The sequence below is a fragment of the Nyctibius grandis genome, chromosome 1 (genome assembly GCF_013368605.1).
Source record: "Nyctibius grandis isolate bNycGra1 chromosome 1, bNycGra1.pri, whole genome shotgun sequence".
Classification (NCBI taxonomy): domain Eukaryota; kingdom Metazoa; phylum Chordata; class Aves; order Nyctibiiformes; family Nyctibiidae; genus Nyctibius; species Nyctibius grandis.
This window is the reverse complement of record NC_090658.1, coordinates 35,404,500-35,421,624: the sequence shown is the minus strand read 5'-3', so window position 1 is coordinate 35,421,624 and position 17,125 is coordinate 35,404,500. Positions and strand designations below refer to the sequence as shown.

General features: G+C 50.5%; 2 protein-coding genes across 3 annotated transcripts in view; one reads left to right on the top strand and one right to left on the bottom strand.

The window, feature by feature from the left end:
- Positions 1–360: 360 nt before the first annotated feature.
- On the bottom strand, positions 361–10,973 carry MRPL14 (mitochondrial ribosomal protein L14). Its single transcript, XM_068408358.1, has 3 exons — positions 10,901–10,973; positions 3,299–3,392; positions 361–816 (listed from the first exon to the last, which is right to left on the bottom strand). Exons 2-3 carry the CDS (start codon positions 3,370–3,372, stop codon positions 450–452), a joined length of 441 nt encoding a protein of 146 aa, XP_068264459.1. The 5' UTR covers positions 3,373–3,392; positions 10,901–10,973; the 3' UTR covers positions 361–449.
- A 64-nt stretch (positions 10,974–11,037) lies between these two features.
- TMEM63B (transmembrane protein 63B) overlaps positions 11,038–17,125 on the top strand; it is a 49,710-nt gene continuing 43,622 nt past the window's right edge. For both annotated transcript variants that reach the window (XM_068400742.1, XM_068400732.1), the window contains exon 1: positions 11,038–11,200. The gene's annotated coding sequence lies outside the window, so the exon portion shown is untranslated. The remainder of the gene's footprint in view (positions 11,201–17,125) is intronic.

The window sequence follows — 17,125 nt, the reverse complement described above, 5'->3', positions numbered from 1 at the left end:
TCATTATGTATCATCTCTCCTACTCTCTTACATGTGAAACCATTTTGTAGACCCCGGTGTCAATCATCGGGCCAGGGACTGCGCTTTGTGTCTTGCTCCTGGGGAACTGGGAAAGGCAGAAATAGGGAAAAGAGAGCATAAGTAGTACAAAACAAGAAGTATTTTCATGTTCTCATTTTAATGATTAGAGACTAAATTAACACCACCAGAGCAGTAAGTGTGAAGGAGCATTTTCTCAACACACTGCAGAATCTCTGCAAAACAACCTTATTTTGGAGAAAAACAAAGTATTTCAATAATTAAACTAGTTGTTTGTAATTCTTAAACAGGAAGAGAGACTCTTGATGAACCTCAACTTTTTCACGTTTCACCATTTTCTAGAAAAGGACCAAAGAACAGCTACTGTATTAAAGGATATAAACAGGATTGCCAGAAACCTTTCTTGGCTTTCATACAAAGTTGCGAGCAATGGCCAATACTTTGGAGAACTCTCCTTCTCTCCGTCGCAGGATATAGGGTATTGGTGTTTTTATTCTAGTCCCTGTTGGATTTCCATTGTCTTCTATGAGTACCACATTGTTGGAATCAAACCTAGGTGTCATGGTGGGGCCAGGCATCTTGTGCCCTACAATCAAAGCCTTCTTCTTTTCTCCTTTGATAGCCAGAAGGATCGTATCTCCTACTTTACCAACTCCAGTCTTGTTATACACATGGATACATTTTGGTGGCCGGTGGTACGGCGTGTTCCCCAAGGCGCTGTTGTCCACCACTCGCACGCGAGTGAGTTTCTGTATTGCTTGGCGCGCTCCAGTGATACTAGCAAAAGACAGGAAAGAATGAGAGAGAGATCTCCTCAATAATCCTTGGGGAGCAAGGGCAAACCCAGCACAGGATCTTGTCATTACAGAAACCACTCGGAAGGTGCCAGCAACAAACACATACCATATGGGTGACACATTTACTGCCTTCAATGTGCTCTTTGAAAGCCAGATGCTACTTTGGGCTTTGCGCACTCTTCATTAAATGTCAAACAGAAAACGACTGTTCTACTCTGAAACATGACCAAAAGATGGCGTGAAGAGTGGCTTGCATTTACTGAGCTTTTTAGCATCTGCAGATGATTGCATTCGACTTAAATTTACAAGCAAAAAAAACTGTGCTTGCTTCTGCCACAAACACAGCCTACAGGAAGCTAAGACTCAAGTCAGGCTCTTTCAATCTTGTACACAGGACTTTTCTGTCCAGTCTTCTTTCAGTGAAGTCTATGAGGGTCTTCCATCCTACTCTGCTCTCAGTGAGACATGTGGCTGTGCTAAGCTGCCACCAACTAGAATCTAACAGATCATCACCTTCTCCATGTGGGAGAAACTCAGAGAGACACGGTCTCTTCTGTATCTGTTTGCTCTGTGGGATTATCAGGAGTAAGAAACAACAGAAATAAACTGCATGATACTACGTTGTTAGATCTGACTCTGAATATGCTTGGGAACAGCAGTAATAAATGGAGAAATAATTCAACCTCCCTTTCACGAACAGCTATTCTTTTATCCAGTAAGGTTAAATTCAAGTGATTTGTTGCTTCTCTTCAAAGGACACCCAAACACAGACCATTGGAAAAGCAGGAAGATCCTTTCTACTGCTAAACAACTGCTTTGCAGTAAGGTACTACAAACATGCTGGCCAGACAGCTGCAGGAATGCCAAGCTGCTGTCAGCTGAACTACTCAAACAGACAGCATATGGAATCCACCTAACCATTTGCCTTGTTTTGCAGAGCAGAAGTGTGTACAGTAAATAAAGACCAACAGGGACCACCGCTCCTTCTTAAGACAAAGGACCTGTACTCGCAATACTGCCTAAAAGACGAGCAAGCCATCCCCTGCATATCAAACACAGCGTGGATGGACATCAGTTGAAGCAAGACATTTTTACATGCAGTAAGGAGAGGCTGGCTGGGTCAGTCTGCATTAGTCAACTGCTCCAGAGGTCCAGTGCTGCCTGCAGCAGAGGCCTACCCCAGCTTTCCCCTACAAGAGGACACCTCTCTTCTCTCTCAGAAGTCACTCCCCGCTGCAAGCAGCCACCCTCTCCCATCCCATGCCCTGACAGGGACTGTGGTATATTACACCCTCTATCCTCTGCTTGCCAGGCTGTGGCTGCACAGCAGGGAAGGCAGAAGGGAGGAGGCTGGAAAGGGACGAGAGCATTGTCGCAGAAAGGAGAAGGGGAAACCTAGGTGAGACCAAGTCCACAACGCAGCAGTAGCAAACAACTATAAGTGTGATTGCCCAGGTACCACTAGACAAGTGTAACTGAACAAGGAGGACTTTTTCTTTCCCCTCCTTCCTTCATTTCTACCACAGTCTTGGAGCAAAACCTCACCACATCCAAAGCAGGCCCACCACAAAGGAAAGGTTTCCCCACTAAGACTGCTGATGTCCTGCAGTAGCACTGCTCACCTCTGTGGACTTGGCCTCCCTCTTGCTGTCAGCGTATACATATCCTTTAAATGTTTATTGGCTAATGCTCTCATGCATTTACAGAGAAAGCCAGTAAGACTTAGATACCTCCTCAAGATAGGCCATGGGACTATCACACAACCCATCCCTGGGCATTGTCTTAATCCCCTCTCTAGACCACAGTCATGGGAATGACTATTCTCACCCTATAAACTGAAGCCCTGACCCTTCAAAGAGCTATATGCTAGAGATTCCCCGTACCCACACCGAGTGTACTGTGGGATTAGGCTCTAAGCTTTGTGCAAGGCATTGTAAAATATGAGGTCCATAAATTTAAGAAGCTTTAAATGCCTTGAGCCTAGAACAAGGACCTAAAGAAAAACAACAAAATGGACACTGTTAAGGTACAAGGCAGTAATTTTTCAGGTTACTCTTGTTCTAAATAACTGAAATTATAAACTCTGGAATAATTTTAAACATGTAATTGGCTTTACATCAGCAGGGGCTGCCTGTTTCTTTTTTGGACTTGGCTGAGAAACACAGGCACTTTCAACTTCTGCTTGCAGGCCCTTGCATCACCCTCAAATGCTTAAAAGCCTCCTGCAAGCATACAACAATGCAGAGTTCAGACCACACTCAGACTGCCAGGAACCTGCATCTGTTGTTGTGTTTGGGCTCACTTTACAACCTGTGAAGTGACAACTATGAGATTTTATTGCATTATATTATCCTTTTTGAATTAGATATACTGTATCTTATGCTTGACCTATTTAACAGCATTTCTTTCAATCAGGAAATTCTCCTGCAAAAACAAAAGCAAAAGCAGGATCTGAAAATTACCTGAAGTGCCTCTGGATCACTGTGCTGCTGAGATGGGTCAAGGATAAACCCAATCGCCTATTCAAGAGAGCCATTTGGATTCTGGTAACACACCCTGTGTAAGAAACAAGAGAATTATGAACTCTGGAAATTGGACAAAATTTGTTTCGCTTCCTTTTAGTTATATGTGAATCATACACTAGAGGCTCAGCACCTCTTTAGACGCTGCAATCCACAGCATACAGACTGCTAACAGCATCCGCAGCACAATACAAAGCAGATCACCAACCCCTGCATGAATTCAGCAGACAGTATAACTCAGATGCACGTACTACAAAGCTGGATTCAGTATTACTGCACTGCAGTTTCCTGTGCACAGAGGTAAGGGCCCTTCTACGTGCACTGTGAACCATATAATAAGCAGGTTTGAGAATTTTGGATGTGAACCAATTTAGAGGCCGCAGTGACCAGTAAAAGCTACTACAGTTACTTGTAAAAGCTACCAATGTTACCTATAAAACCAAGCAAAAAGCCAGAGCTACTCTGCAGACTGGCATCAGAGCTCCAAGAAACAATTTGCCAGACAAGAAACAAGACAAAGCTCCAGTGGTGAGGGCATGCTCCCTCTCAGCATATACAAGGTGTTCAGCAGCCTATGTTCAGAGCCCAGAATCACACCTCTGCCAATCTCACCCTCTTAAGGCTGCCCAGATGAAACGGTTCCCTGTAACTTTACAGTGCACGCTCAACCCAAACTGAAACACTACCCCGACTGCAGCAGAGCTGGGTTACAAGGCTAACCTCTGACTGAGTTCACCACACCCTCTTCCCTGACTACATCGATGGCAGCTCCCTAACCTCATTCTGTCAGACTGACGGGGACCAGCTTGCACGCGCAATCGCAAGGGCTTATCTGAACCCAGATCACTTTGCCAGACATTGATTAGGGAGGGATGACCCAGGCAGCTATGCCAGCAGATCCAAGTGAAGGGAGAAAACAACACGGACCTAGAGCCAGCCCTCTTTCAGGCCAGCTCAGGTAGAGCTAAGACTTTCCATCTGACTGTAACCACCACTGTGTGACGCTGCTTGCTTAGACCTTGGCAGTGTAACCAACACATGCTCGGCTTCTCTCCTTTCTAAAGTAAACATTAAAAATACATTGACCTCTTATCTCCCTTTGCTAGTTCTGACGAGCTTAGGGCCAAACTGTAGCAGTACACTGTAAAGCCGTTAACTTATTTTAAAAACAAGGCTGACCTAACTTCTCTAGGGAGAAAAAAAATACCCACAGAGCCTTCCGACAGATGATGCCACAGCTGTTATTATTACAATCAAGTAAAGCCTAAACTAAATTCACTCTCTCTTTATTGTTTTTATTTTTCCCCAGTGTGTTTGCTTACTTGGAGATGTATGTATTTTTTAGGGCTTGCAGTTGTTCTACAGAGCACGCGTTACCTGACAGCAGGATCAGAAGTACCGGAGATGTGAACCACAGCAGTTTTATAACAGCGCTCCCTGAGCGAAGCACACGATCTGTGGCAAACAGTCTCACATGTCATAAAGGCAGGTTCGGAAGAGATCAGCAACAGCCAAGGCTTACGTTTATATGCTAAACAAGGCCACTTTTCTGTGGGGTAGAAGATCTCCAAATGAGTTCAGACCTTCCCTTCAGAGCTTGCCTGCACTCCCCCCTCTCTGAAATGAGATTCCAAGAAGGCTGCGTTTTTGCCACAGCTCCTTACCCAGCTGTGTGATCCTAACAACAAGACCCTGTGGTATTTACAGTGCTGCTGGCAATCAAGGTCCAATTACCTGGGCCTTGCTGCTGCTAGGATTTCTAAGCAAGTCCAACTATGTCGTCTTGCTGTAAGCCCACAACCTGCGTTGGCAGGGAGGACAGCGTGCGTCCCATTCTGCACTTGGGTGTACTGTTTCCTGGTGTGAAGCTCAAACCCAGTGGGTAATATTGCTCCTACCTCCTCCAGTGTCGCACCAAGGCCCTGCATCCCTCTAGAAGACCCAAACAAGCAGCAGCAGCAGCAAGTCGGCCTCTCTACTGTGTCTGACAGATGCTTCCCTGGGAGTCCAGCTCTATTGCCCTGGCAGGCATGGTGGCCTCGGTGGCAGGAGATGATGGCCCTGCTCATCCTCACCACTACATAAAACCGATAGGAGAAGTCTGCTGGCTTGTGGCAGGGCAGGCGCACGCTCTGCCCGTTGTCAGAGGGGCAGCAACGTCATGACCAGCATAGCTAGATGTGCTCAAGGCCGCATGTCAGAGTCCCAAAGCACTGCCTAAGCTCTGAACTCACTTCCCGCTCCTGGGAGGAGTCACTGTTTGTTTCTACCCTGTGGCAGCAGTGAAGGTTTGCAGTCACCAAACTACCGGCAGAAGCATCAGCAGCGTTAAGTGTCCAAGGACTGTTTATTTTTCCAGATGAGTCAGCACCCCCTTCTTTGCTAAGGATTATTCCTCGGCACATTAAGATGTGTCACAAGCTAAGAAACTTCGTATGATTGATTATTTGGTATGAAGCATCCTGTTAGGAACTGAGTAAACAGGGGGGATGCTTCCAATTAGCAGGAATATTCAAGGCGGAGGGAAGAGAAGAATGCATCTGTGGCACACAGTACAGCATTCAAGGGTGCAAGCAGGTTCACCAACAATGAATCACGTCTTCAGTTATCGTAACATGCCTCCTTCCCTTCTAGAAACGAACAGCCAATAGCTTGGGTCTGTCTCCAGGTGCTCCTCAAGCAGACCCAGTCCCGACTTGCTCCCTCTGCGGCCATGAACAGGGCACTTGATCTCCTCTGCCCTTGGTTTCCCCCTCTGTGGAGCGGCTAATTACTTAACTAAACTCCAAAGGGCACAGAAGCCACTCACTCTGTCACGCTGGGTGCTGCTACACAAACACTCCAAGTTGCTGCCCAAAGCTGAAGAGCCGCTACAAAGCGATGGCAGCCATCGGCCCCAGTGCACCCGGCACCTCTCTCCTTCCCAGCGCTGATGTTGCCTCACATCAGTAGGCCTTAAAAAGGCTCAGAGGAGGCTGCACTTAGCACAGGCATGAGGAACGCATGTCACTTAAGTCTGCTTCTGAAGGTGGCTCTCCCCAGGCCGTCGGGTTTCAGTGCTCGGCGGTGTATGGGAAGAGTACCCCCGTAACCGTCAAGCACAGGAAAATTTGCAGGAATCCCCAGAAGTCTCCTGTCGGTATTGCCCAACTGATACAGGAGTGCACCCTACAATACCCTGGATGGGGAAAACACCACTGCTGCTCAGTACTTAGTGACTAATACACTCCTGACCAAGGAATTACCTTGTAAGGGACTTTTGGAGGTCATCTAGTCCAATCTCCTGCTCAAGCAGGATTAATTTCCAAGTTGTTCATGCTAGGCAAGAGCAGTATTTAAACAAATGCTATCGTAAAATGAAAGGCCCAACACAAAGACAACTATTGAGATAGCGTAGGCCACACATAGCTGCACCAAAGCAGTGATAAAGAACATGATGAGCAACCTCTCTCTGAGCTCCTACCCTGATGCCCCTAAATTCTAGCAGTGGCTCTATCTCATGGTTAGAGAGACTAACTTCTTAAAACCAGAACTGCTGAGATGCTTTGCTTCTCTCGGCTCCACGTATCAGTTAAAAGTTAGCACAGACCTCAGACTGAGCTCAGAGTAAAACTCTGAAAGGGTGAAGGAGTCTGTTAATCAAATATTCACTAAAATGACCCAATTTCTACTTCACTGAGTAAGTCTGAGCACGCAATAACCTGCCGCAGCAAACACTCCCTTCTCAAGGGCCCTTCAGCCATACCCCATTCAACGCAACAGACCGACATCAAATTCCCACACCGCACCACAAAGGAACTCTTCACCAGTTATAAACCTCCGGAAGTTATTTGCCCACTGCACCATTTTCAAGTGCCATACTAAAGCTACCACCTTCACTGTTTTCCCTTGAGATTAAAGAACTAACTAAGACTTACTGCAATCTTGAGTGGTTTTTGAATGGAGGAGTTCTGGAAAATTTCATCCCAGCTAACAGAAGCGGGCCACATAAAATATTTTCGTCAAACACACGCAAACACACGAGAAGACCATCTCAGGGAGCTGATATAAAGCAAGGACATCTTCCAGACAAGGAGTACAGGATTACATACTCACTTTGAACCAATGTCAGGGTACACAGTACCAAGGAAGGAAGCCCTGTGTCCCCCCAACACACAGTTCCATGACCTCCCTTATGTTGGCTCTAGCATTCACGTTAATCAGTCACAGTTTTCGGCTAGATCACCTCCCTGATCCAACTTGTCCCATGGCCTCATGAATGTGGCAAAACACAAGACTGGGACTTCTTCCACTGCCAACCCAGACTTACACTGTGACAGCATCTCTGGAGACACACTGGGAGATTCAGACAAGAAAAGGATCTCTTTCAGTTCAGCACAAATACCGATGCGCTTCACAAGGATGGTCTGTATGAATCTGCACTATTAATTAACACAGCCAAAGGAGCACTAAAAAGGTCTGCGTCTGAACACTCAAGAGGCCAGTGCAATGGCTCTGACCAAGTTTCTGTCAGTGGCATACACCCAAGTGCCGTTCTTACCCTGCCTGAATCCTAGAGTAAACGTACTTTTAAATAGTGCTGTTACCTAGCAATCCAGTATTACTTTCCTTTTTGATCACAAGTTTTGGAAATGACACCTGCTCCCTATACTCCCAAGATTTGTAGTTCCACAACCATTCAGCTATATCTTTTCGTTCTTTCTGCTAGTAACTCATTCACGCAAACAGGCCCCAGGGAAAACCAATGGATGTTGCAAAGCAAATGCTGAGGCCTACTGCCCCAAAGCCTGCTGTCAAACATACAAAACAAAACAGGTAAAAATATTCTTCACTTTAACAGCAGTAACCTGATCTGCACAGTCAAACAGTGGGGGCCAACATCCCCTTTATTCTTCTAAGAGACCAAAATAGACATGCTCCAGGCACCACAAAGATTCGAACTGCATCTGTCATCCATCATTAAAACGCGGGAAATAAATCTAAGACAACATGCACAATGCAAATACCTAAACCCCCACTCTGCCGCTGCAGGTTTATTTATAGACCGTCTGCCAGGGTGAGCTACAAGAGCCAACTGTGAACTACGGGACTCAATCCATTCACAGCTCTCCTCATAAAGGAAACGATGTGATTAAGGGCTTGTGTGTGTTAAAAATACACAAGATATTCATTACCAAGACATAATTGGTTTTACATTAATGACAGCTAGAAAGGCCACGATTCACAAAGAGGAATTAAGTCTTTTTGAATTCCTTTTATGAATAGGATTAGCTATTAAACAGGGTATTTATTGATTCAAGTTACCAACAGAAACTCATTACAGGTACATCTGTTAACAATTTTGAAGCAAAACATACTAACCTCATTTTCCAAATCACAACTGGGAAAGGCAGACAAAAAACGAGCTTAATATCTTTAATGGAAAACTTATTTTTCAGTATCCAGAAGTCCCAACTCTAAGGTACTTATGGCTCTTACTGTTCTAGTACCCAAGCACCTTAAACCATTCTATATATTCATATTCACAGCACTGTACTAAAATAGGAAGGGATTATTCCCAGTGCACCAGCAAGAATTTAAGCTACAGAGAGGACAACTTCCTGTGTTACATCAAAGGAAAGGAGCGGTAGAGCAGGTATCTAATTCCAGAAGCTCTGCCCTGGTATGGTCTGTGGGGCTGGAGGTGAAGCCCAGCGAGATCCTGCCTTGTCCGCGACTTTTGGAATTCCACGTGATTTCAGAGAACTGCCCGCACTCCCATAACTTAACGCTGCTATCACCTCTCAAATGTATCTTTACTACTTTTAAAAGCACTGAGGTCTCAGGAACAGAACAATAGGTGGCAAGCCACAAGACCAGATTCTGTTCCCATCCCTGACATGGATGACCAAGTCCCAACCAGCAAGGTGTGATCACAAACCAGATAGCAGCAATGGCACTGGGGGGAGCTGTGGCAGGGAGAAGGACACAAACAAGAAGGAAGTGAAGGTGGGGAGCTGTGGCTCAACCATAAAAGGTCGGGAACCACTGACCTAGGCTAGTTGTTCACAGAACAAAGAACGATATTGGCTCCCGACTCTTCCTGATAAAGCTACACCAGAGCAGCATGCCCAATAAATAATTCAGGCTTAAGAGAAACCTAACCTGGAGACAAAGGCACACTCATGGCACAAGGCAGCACTGAGCTACCTGCAACTTTGCTGGAACAAGCTTCGCTTCTCGCTCAAAAACTTCCCTTAACTCAGTTTCTATCCTTCCCAAACCAGACCCTCCCAGGTAACCTGGGAGAACTCTCAAACCGGACAAGTGAACACAGCTCAGATGAGCATCTGTGCCATGCTTTTAAAAAGGCTGGCTGCCCATCTGCTTTTACTATAAGGAGTAAGTCTTTCATGCTTTTAAGAAACCTGTCATGCTGTCTTCTTCCCCAAATTGCCTCCCCTTACTCACCGGACCTCCAAAGCAGTTTTTTTGAGAATAACCAGCAAAGCACAGACTAGCGCCCACACTTCCTGAGTCCCCATGACACACATGAATAAATGCCACGCTTGTCAGGACACAGGAATTTTGGTCCAACTTTGCTGCATGACTACTCATACCCACACAAGCCTAATCCCGGCAGCACAGCCCCACATGAATTCTGAAGCACAGGAACACTCTGAAGGACACACGTGCACCAGTGTCAGAATAGCGTTTTCCTCCTCCCCCAGGCCAGACTGCCAGGGCACGGGTGAAGCCCAGCGGGGGCAGAGGGTGCTGCCTGTCAGACAGGCAAGATGTGGCCTGTCACCCCATCTGCAATACCCTGTGTGCAAGTGACACAAAGGCTCCAGGCCCCGCACAGCCCAGGCTCTGGCTCCCAGCTGCTTTCACAAGATGTCACAACTATCTGCCCTGCTGTGTGCCACTCAACCCACATGCCGTCGTCGGGGCCAGCGTTTCTCAAGTCTTTTTAGAGCAGCAACCCACACTCAGGGTTTAGACATTTCAGTCCCTGTGCACAGAGCATCAGCGATACCTGCGAACGGCTCCCTCTGAGGGACCGGCAGCAGGGCCGGTATCCGGGGGAAGGGAGGACCCGGACAGCCTCCCCAATCCGCCGCAGGCCCCACAGGCGAGCACGGCAGCCGCACACGCACCGCAGCCCGCTCTCGGCCAGCCCCAGCGTCCGGGGGCTGAGAGAGGCCGCCCGCGCTGAGGGCCCGGCGCCGGCTGCGGAGGAAAGCCAGCACCCCGGGAGCAGACTGGCGCGGCGGCGGGGCAAGGCCGCCCGCAAGCCGCCGGGTCCGTAGGCCGCGGCCGGCCCCGCCCGAGAGGCCTTAGGCCCCGCGACGGCCGCACCGCAGCTCAGGGGCGGGGCGCCCGCTGCCGCACGGCTGCCCCCACTCGGCGCCCGCTCCGCTCCCCACCGCCCCGCCCCGCCCCGCCCCGCCCCGGCCCGGCCCGGCCCGACCCGACCCGCCGCCGCCGTTGCGCCCCCCCACCCGCACGGAGCGCAGGCCCAGGCCCAGGCCCCGACCCCGTACCCCCTCCGCCGCGCACCTCCGAGGGTACCGCGGCCGCTCCGCCCGCAGGCCCGCGCGCGTGCGCAGCGCCACCCGCGGGCCCCGCCCACCGCTGTGCAGGACGGGCGCCCCCGCGCCCCGCCCACCCGGGGCCCCGCCCCGCCCCGCCCCGAGCTCAGCCGAACCGAGCCGAGCGGAGCCGAGCCCAGCCCAGCCCAGCCGGGCGGTCGCCGCTCGCTCCCTGCTGTTCGCAGCGCAGCGTAGTACTGCAGCGCCCGGCCCGGCGGGGCCTAGCGGAGCGGCAGCCCCAGGGGAGCCAGTCCGCGCCTGACACCGGGTAAGCGAGCCGCCGGTGCGGTGGGCTGCGGCACGGCGGGGCGCGGCGGCCGCGGCTCCTCTAGGCCAGGCGGGCCCGGGGCCGCAGCTCGCCGTCGCCGCCTTGGTACTTGCCGGGGGCGGGGGGGGGCAACGGCCGCGCTTCAGGCCCTCCTGAGGGCGGAGCGGGCCGGGCGGCACGGCCGTTACGCGGAGCCCCGCAGCGGGGGCGGCCTGGGGCGGGGGGCGCCGCCTGCCATCTTGGGGCGGGGCGGGGGGCGCGCCCGGGTGCGGCGCCCACGGAGTGGCCTGTGCCCCCGCCTGGGCGGCCTGCGGGGTGGCTCGGGGCTCCAGCGCTTCTCGCCTGCTTCCCGGGCCCCCGTCCTCTGCCGTCTCCCGGTGTGCTGTCCCTCGGCTCGGCCGCTGCTGGGTAACGTGGTTTCTGCTCCCCGGGGGTGGCCGGACTTGTTTCTGCGGGGTGGCACCGGCTCCCGTCTCACCTGCGGCCGCCGTCGGAGGTGCTGAGGCTGCTTTTGTGCGTGCTTGGCCTTGGAGAGCTGCCTGTCCTCCTCCCTGCCTCTCCTGCAGGCACCGCTGTGACGGAGAGTAGCAGGGTGGCGGGGGGGGGGGGGTTGAGGGTGGGAACAGCAGGCAAATTTCTGATCTTGCCCTGTGTCTCGTACACTGGAGAACTTAGCAAAGAGCTATCAGATAGAGCTTGTGTCCATGGCCGTGTAGCCGTGCAGTCCCTTTGTCCTCGTCTTGATAACCAGCCCCTCCAAATCGGCAAACTATGAATTTTTCTCCTGTCCTAGAGCGTGCCCTGTATGTCTGTATGTAGCTATCTGCTGGAGGCATCACGCCAAAAATCTGTGACATGGCTGCAGTCAGCCTGGTGCCTGTAGCAGGTTTGATAGCTCTTAGTGGGATGGAGACTAGGTGTTTTGGGAATTTGGGATTCTAGACACCTCCCTCCCTTTCTTTTCCCTTGATAGTAGGAGTTGGATGCACAAGGCCGAACGGTGTATGCTCAGGGTGGCTAATTTAGTTGTGCCTAGTCCATGAGGAGCCCCCCTCCCTTCCTATATTTGTCTGTTACTGTGGAAGTGTCCTCCTCTATCGTGTCATCCTCTGGAGTAAGCACGCCTGGAAAGCCATGGGCTGCAGGGCAGGAGTATCCCATTAGCAGTGGTCAGAAGGCCACTGAAGGGCTGCACAGCACAGGTGCCTCTTGGATGGTTCTGCAGATGCCCCACCCGGGCGTGGGACAAAGCCTTTGCAAGTGCATTGCAGGGACTGGTACCCTTCCCCTCCAAACACCCATGCTGTACGGTCCCTAATAGCCTTTTATTGTCTTAATGCTTCTGAGAGAGTGGAAAGCCAACCACTCCGCTCCTAACGGACTCCTCTGTTCAAACCAGAAATAGCAAAGCATTAAGGACGTTGCTTCTAATGACTGCAATTAGCTGGTATCAACCTAGGAAAGGCCTTTTTAATCTCGAGCTTTTAGTGGTAGGAATATGCTCTCTTTACAGGGAGAAAAGTCCTTTCTGCAGTCTTTACCTGGATAGCATAGGAGCAAGATAAACATGAAAGAAGATGCATTTGAGGGGGTTGGGAAGAGGCTCTGGTTTGGCTCATGAGTTTGTTTTGTTGCACTAAGTTTGCTCTATTTTTGTCTGTTCCTGTCTTCAGTAACCTTGGAAGGAACTGAAGCTACTGTATTTTCTGAGGGTGTCGGTTTTCTTGTCAAGAAGGCATTGCTGTGAGGCTTTGCAGTGCTGCATTTTCTTCATCTCTGACTGGAGCACGATGCAACTATCCTGAAATGTCCTGAAGTTGTGAACTGGGCCAAAAAAAGAAAAATCCTGAGTGCTTTGCTTCTTGTTTGTTTGTTTTCCTTCTGGGCTTTTAAAATATCTTTGGTCATATTTTTTGGCTTTCTTCAGCAATAAAATGGGTTAGGAACTTGCTTGGGGTTTTTTTAATGAATTTTTATGTAAAAAAAGAATATCCTCATGAAATCGCTTCAGTCTAGGAACTAGGACTTTAAGAAAACCCCAGGTAGCATGAGATGTGCGATAAAAGCCTGAGAGCTGGCAGTGCTGAGGGCCTGCTTTTATCCATTCCTAATTATGCTTTCCTTGAGCCCAGGGTAGCTGGAGTGCCTGGGATCACAGGCAGCCCCTCAACATCCTGCCAGTGGCAGCTCCTCCGCCACCCTCCCCATACATACCGAGGTGCAACCCCAGCTCACATCCTTTCTGTCAGCACCGTGCCTCCATCCTGGCAGCCAAGGTGAGGCTGTATGCTGGGGAAATCCGCTCCCAGGAAAGGCAGCCAGGACCTGCGCCGTCCAACGTGAAGCCTGCGCAGTCGCGGGGTGCCTGCTTTGTGCTGGAGGAGGCCCTGGGTGTAGGATACTCCATGCGCTGTTAATTGCAGATGAAGCTGGTTATGGATCCTGTGGCTGATTTGCATATCAAAGCATCTGACAGCTCTGTGGTGGGTAACCGAGGCAAGGACGATAGGGCTTGCTGGAGGCTGGGGCCAGATCTTGCCCAGGGCATCTTGTGGTGTGTAGATGAGACAAGATGATGGAGATGTTTGGAAAATGGATATTGTCCCCATGTCCTTGAATGACAGCACCGTTATGTTTTGTTTGGTTTTTTTTTTTTTTTTTTAAACTAGCAGCTGCTTTCCAGGGGATGGGAACAGAGGAGAGAGGGAGCAATCCTTGGTGGCAGTCCCTCGGGCTGCTCCTGCCCTACCTCCTTCCCACCAGTGACAGCTTGCACGGCAGCCTGCTGTGTCGAGCCCTCCGGCAGCTGTCCCCCCTGGCCAGTGGCTTCAGCGGCAAGCAGCCGATGTGCCAGCCCACTGCCTGTTCTCCTTGCTGCATCTTGCACAAGGAGGTGAAGGCCCTGCTTGGAGCCTGAAGCAAAGGGGCAGGTTTGGTACCGCCTGAACTGGCTCTGCAGGGTCCCAGGTGTTGCCTGATGGCTCAGGAGGTGTTGGGGGGGCAGTGGCAGAGCCTCGAATGGGCTGTGGCCCTGGGATGATGTGTGAGTCAGAGGAAGGTTTGCCTGTGTCTGGTCTCAGCAGACCTGTTTCCTGCTCCTCTTGGCCCTGGAAATAAGGCTGCAGGGCTCAGAGTTTGCTTGCAGGCTGAGCTGGAAACCAAAATGCAGGGAGAGAGGGAGGGAGTCCGTGTTTGTCTCTGCCGCTTTGATCTTTGCAAGCGTGTTGCTGGTCCTCATGCTCTAGCTTTGAAGGACCATGGCGTGGGGCAGCAGGCCTCTCTGAAGGTAGCTCTGTGTTCATCGTGAGAGTGCCTGCTGCCTGGAACTGCAGCCCTCCGCCTCTCTCCCATGCCCCGTGCAGCTCAGCCTCTTGCTGGGAAGGACTCCTTGTCTCGCCAGCCATATGGGGAGTTGGTGTGTGCAGGGGCTGCCTTGAGTGTGGCCTCCTCAGGAGGCATCTCTCCACCTGCGGCCCTCATCCTGTCGGCAGCTCTCTGGCTCACTCAGGGGAGTGAGTTGGGGGAGCAGGCCTGGTGCATTGGCTAGAAAGTTGGTTAAAGGGAGAAAAAAACGAAAATCAAGGAATGAGAAAGAAACAGGCATGTGTGCACGTGCTCTGCAACAGAGGGCGAGATTCGTGAAGCCGGTGCCAAGCGTGTAGAGCAAAAGCTTGCAGTATGAAACGGCTTTTCTCTGAGCCTGCAGGCCTGCGGTTGGCACTAACTTCTCGCTTCATGTCCTTCCAGCATGGAGCTGGGTGTCTGCCCTCTGCTCCAAATACAGATTAGCTGCAGGAAGCCCGAGACTCTCTTGCTAAGCATGAGATGCAGAACGTTTTCCCCCATGCTTCTCCATGCAGCGCTTGCTGCCCTTCTCAGGGTTATCTTTGCATGCTTGTCAGGCGTTCCCTGCACACAATTGCTAAGCAGTGCTGGAAATACTTCTGCTCTTCCCATGGCTCTTGCATGTTGATATTGCCTGCCTGCTGTTCTCCCTCTTCTGCTTTCAAGTCCCTTCTTCCCCATCTCTCATAAAGCCAGGTAGGGGAGTGGGAATGCTTTCCCAGTATCCCAGTGCTCTCCTTAGGCCAAGCTCTTAGAGTGGCTATGCAACTTACATGGGCAAGATAGGGATCCTGCTGGCATAGCCTACTGCATCTTTTGAGCAAGGTCTCCTGTTCTTGATGTGCTTTGGTCTAATTGTTGATGCCTGCAGCTTCTGCCCGCATGGTTATTGTGCTGGGAAGAGAGAGAGGTCTTGTTTTATGTATGTTGTTTTTCCCCAGAGAAATTGGCAGTTGGTAGTACAGGTCTGGCTTAAAGCAAGGTTTTGAAGATTCCTGTTTGTGTTGCCCGATCGGGGAAAGTGTTTGTGCTATTGCATTAAAGAAAGGGTCTGGATCTCTTAAGGGACTGTGTATTCAAAAGGCAGCACATTGCATCAGCACCAGGAGAAAGCAGTTGCAGGCAGGATTCATGTCTGTCTGTTTTTGGTATGTTCTGCGATTGCTTTCCTGAACCACCACAACCATGCTGCCTCTGAGCAGCAAGCCGAAAAACCTCCCTGCCTTTCTGTGGCTGGAAGAACAGCTGCTGCAGGCCTTTCCTGTCTGACCATTGCCTGTCGCTCCCTAGAAGGACTGAACGTCCTCCTGTAAGTCCCTGTGTTGGGCATGCTCATCCCCTCTGCACCCCTGTAATTCTGTGTGTGGAGCAGTTGCTTGCTTTGACACCCCTTCTCTTTCCCCTAGGGATGTTCCTGCAGATCTCTGCTCCCAGCTCAGTGCAGAGCATCGTGCTGCAGACAACCAGCTGCCACCAGCAAAGTGACCTCTGGCTATGTCACGCCAATGAGGAGTCCACGTGTTGTTGCTTGTGGGGAGGTGTTGTGCTCTCTTCTGTTGACCTGCATGGAAAAGCAGCTCTGACGGGCTCCCTTAGAGCATCCCACTGTCTCCTGATGTGTTGCTGACATGGGTCAGGGGGAGGGTGCTACTCTTACAAGTGCAATTTCTTAAGAGTGCATTTAGTAGGAGAGTTGTGTGTTGGTCTGGCCCTGCTTTTGCTAATTAACAGTGGCCTTTAGTAGACTCTGTCTCGGGTCCCTTCAAAGCCAGGAGATGAGACAATCTTGGCATGATCTTGTACTGAGAGGAAACTCAGATGGCAGCAGGCCTTGTCTCCTGCTTGAAATAATTGTCAACATCTGATGTCTTTTGCTTGGAAGTCAGAGCCTGTCAGTGTCACAGACTGGGGAGGTCTCTGCAGCTGACCTTAGGATACTTGGGCTCTTCAGCCAAAAAATCTAGTGCCTTTGGGTCCTAAGGCAGATCTCCAAAGGGATTCATCCCTCAGCTCCCTGTGCATATGGTCTAGACTCCCTTTGTATGAAACCATTGGGCTCTGGAGGCTCTCAGGTGATGCTGGTAAAGCTGACATCTTCTCCAGGATGACTGCATATGCAAGCTAGTGATTTGGTTTTGCTGGGCTCTTGTCTATGCTTGAGGCATAGACCTGGAAATGAATTATGATGTGTCTGCTGAACTGCGGGTAGCTGCCCAGGGTCTCGCTATTACTCACAACACAGAAAAGGCAGCTTGAGTTGGCATGAGTCGCAAAGTTATAAATCTGGGAGGAAGGAACTGGATTTGCGGTGGATGCAAAACTCAGTGTGAACTCCCAGCTAGGGCAGAAGGAGCTGATGCAGCTATTGGATAGAAGAAGTAATTGGCTTCTGGCTGTGTGGAAAAGAGGAACAAATAAAATGTGACAGTGAGAACTCTGACTTCACCTTGCAAAGAACGTCAGGGGTGATGAGGTACTTAAAGGAGTTAGTTTTAAAAAGTGAATTCAAGCACAAGTCAGAACAGGTGACAAGACTATTTAGGTAAATTAGATGTGGTCATGTGGGCAAAGCCTTATGAA

Coding starts and splice junctions, on each gene's coding strand:
- MRPL14 (XM_068408358.1), bottom strand. CDS start 3,372: ATGGCTCTCTTGAATAGGCGATTGGGTTTATCCTTGACCCATCTCAGC. Junction 817..3,298: donor GTGATCCAGAGGCACTTCAG/GTAATTTTCAGA, acceptor GTCTTTTGCTAG/TATCACTGGAGCGCGCCAAG.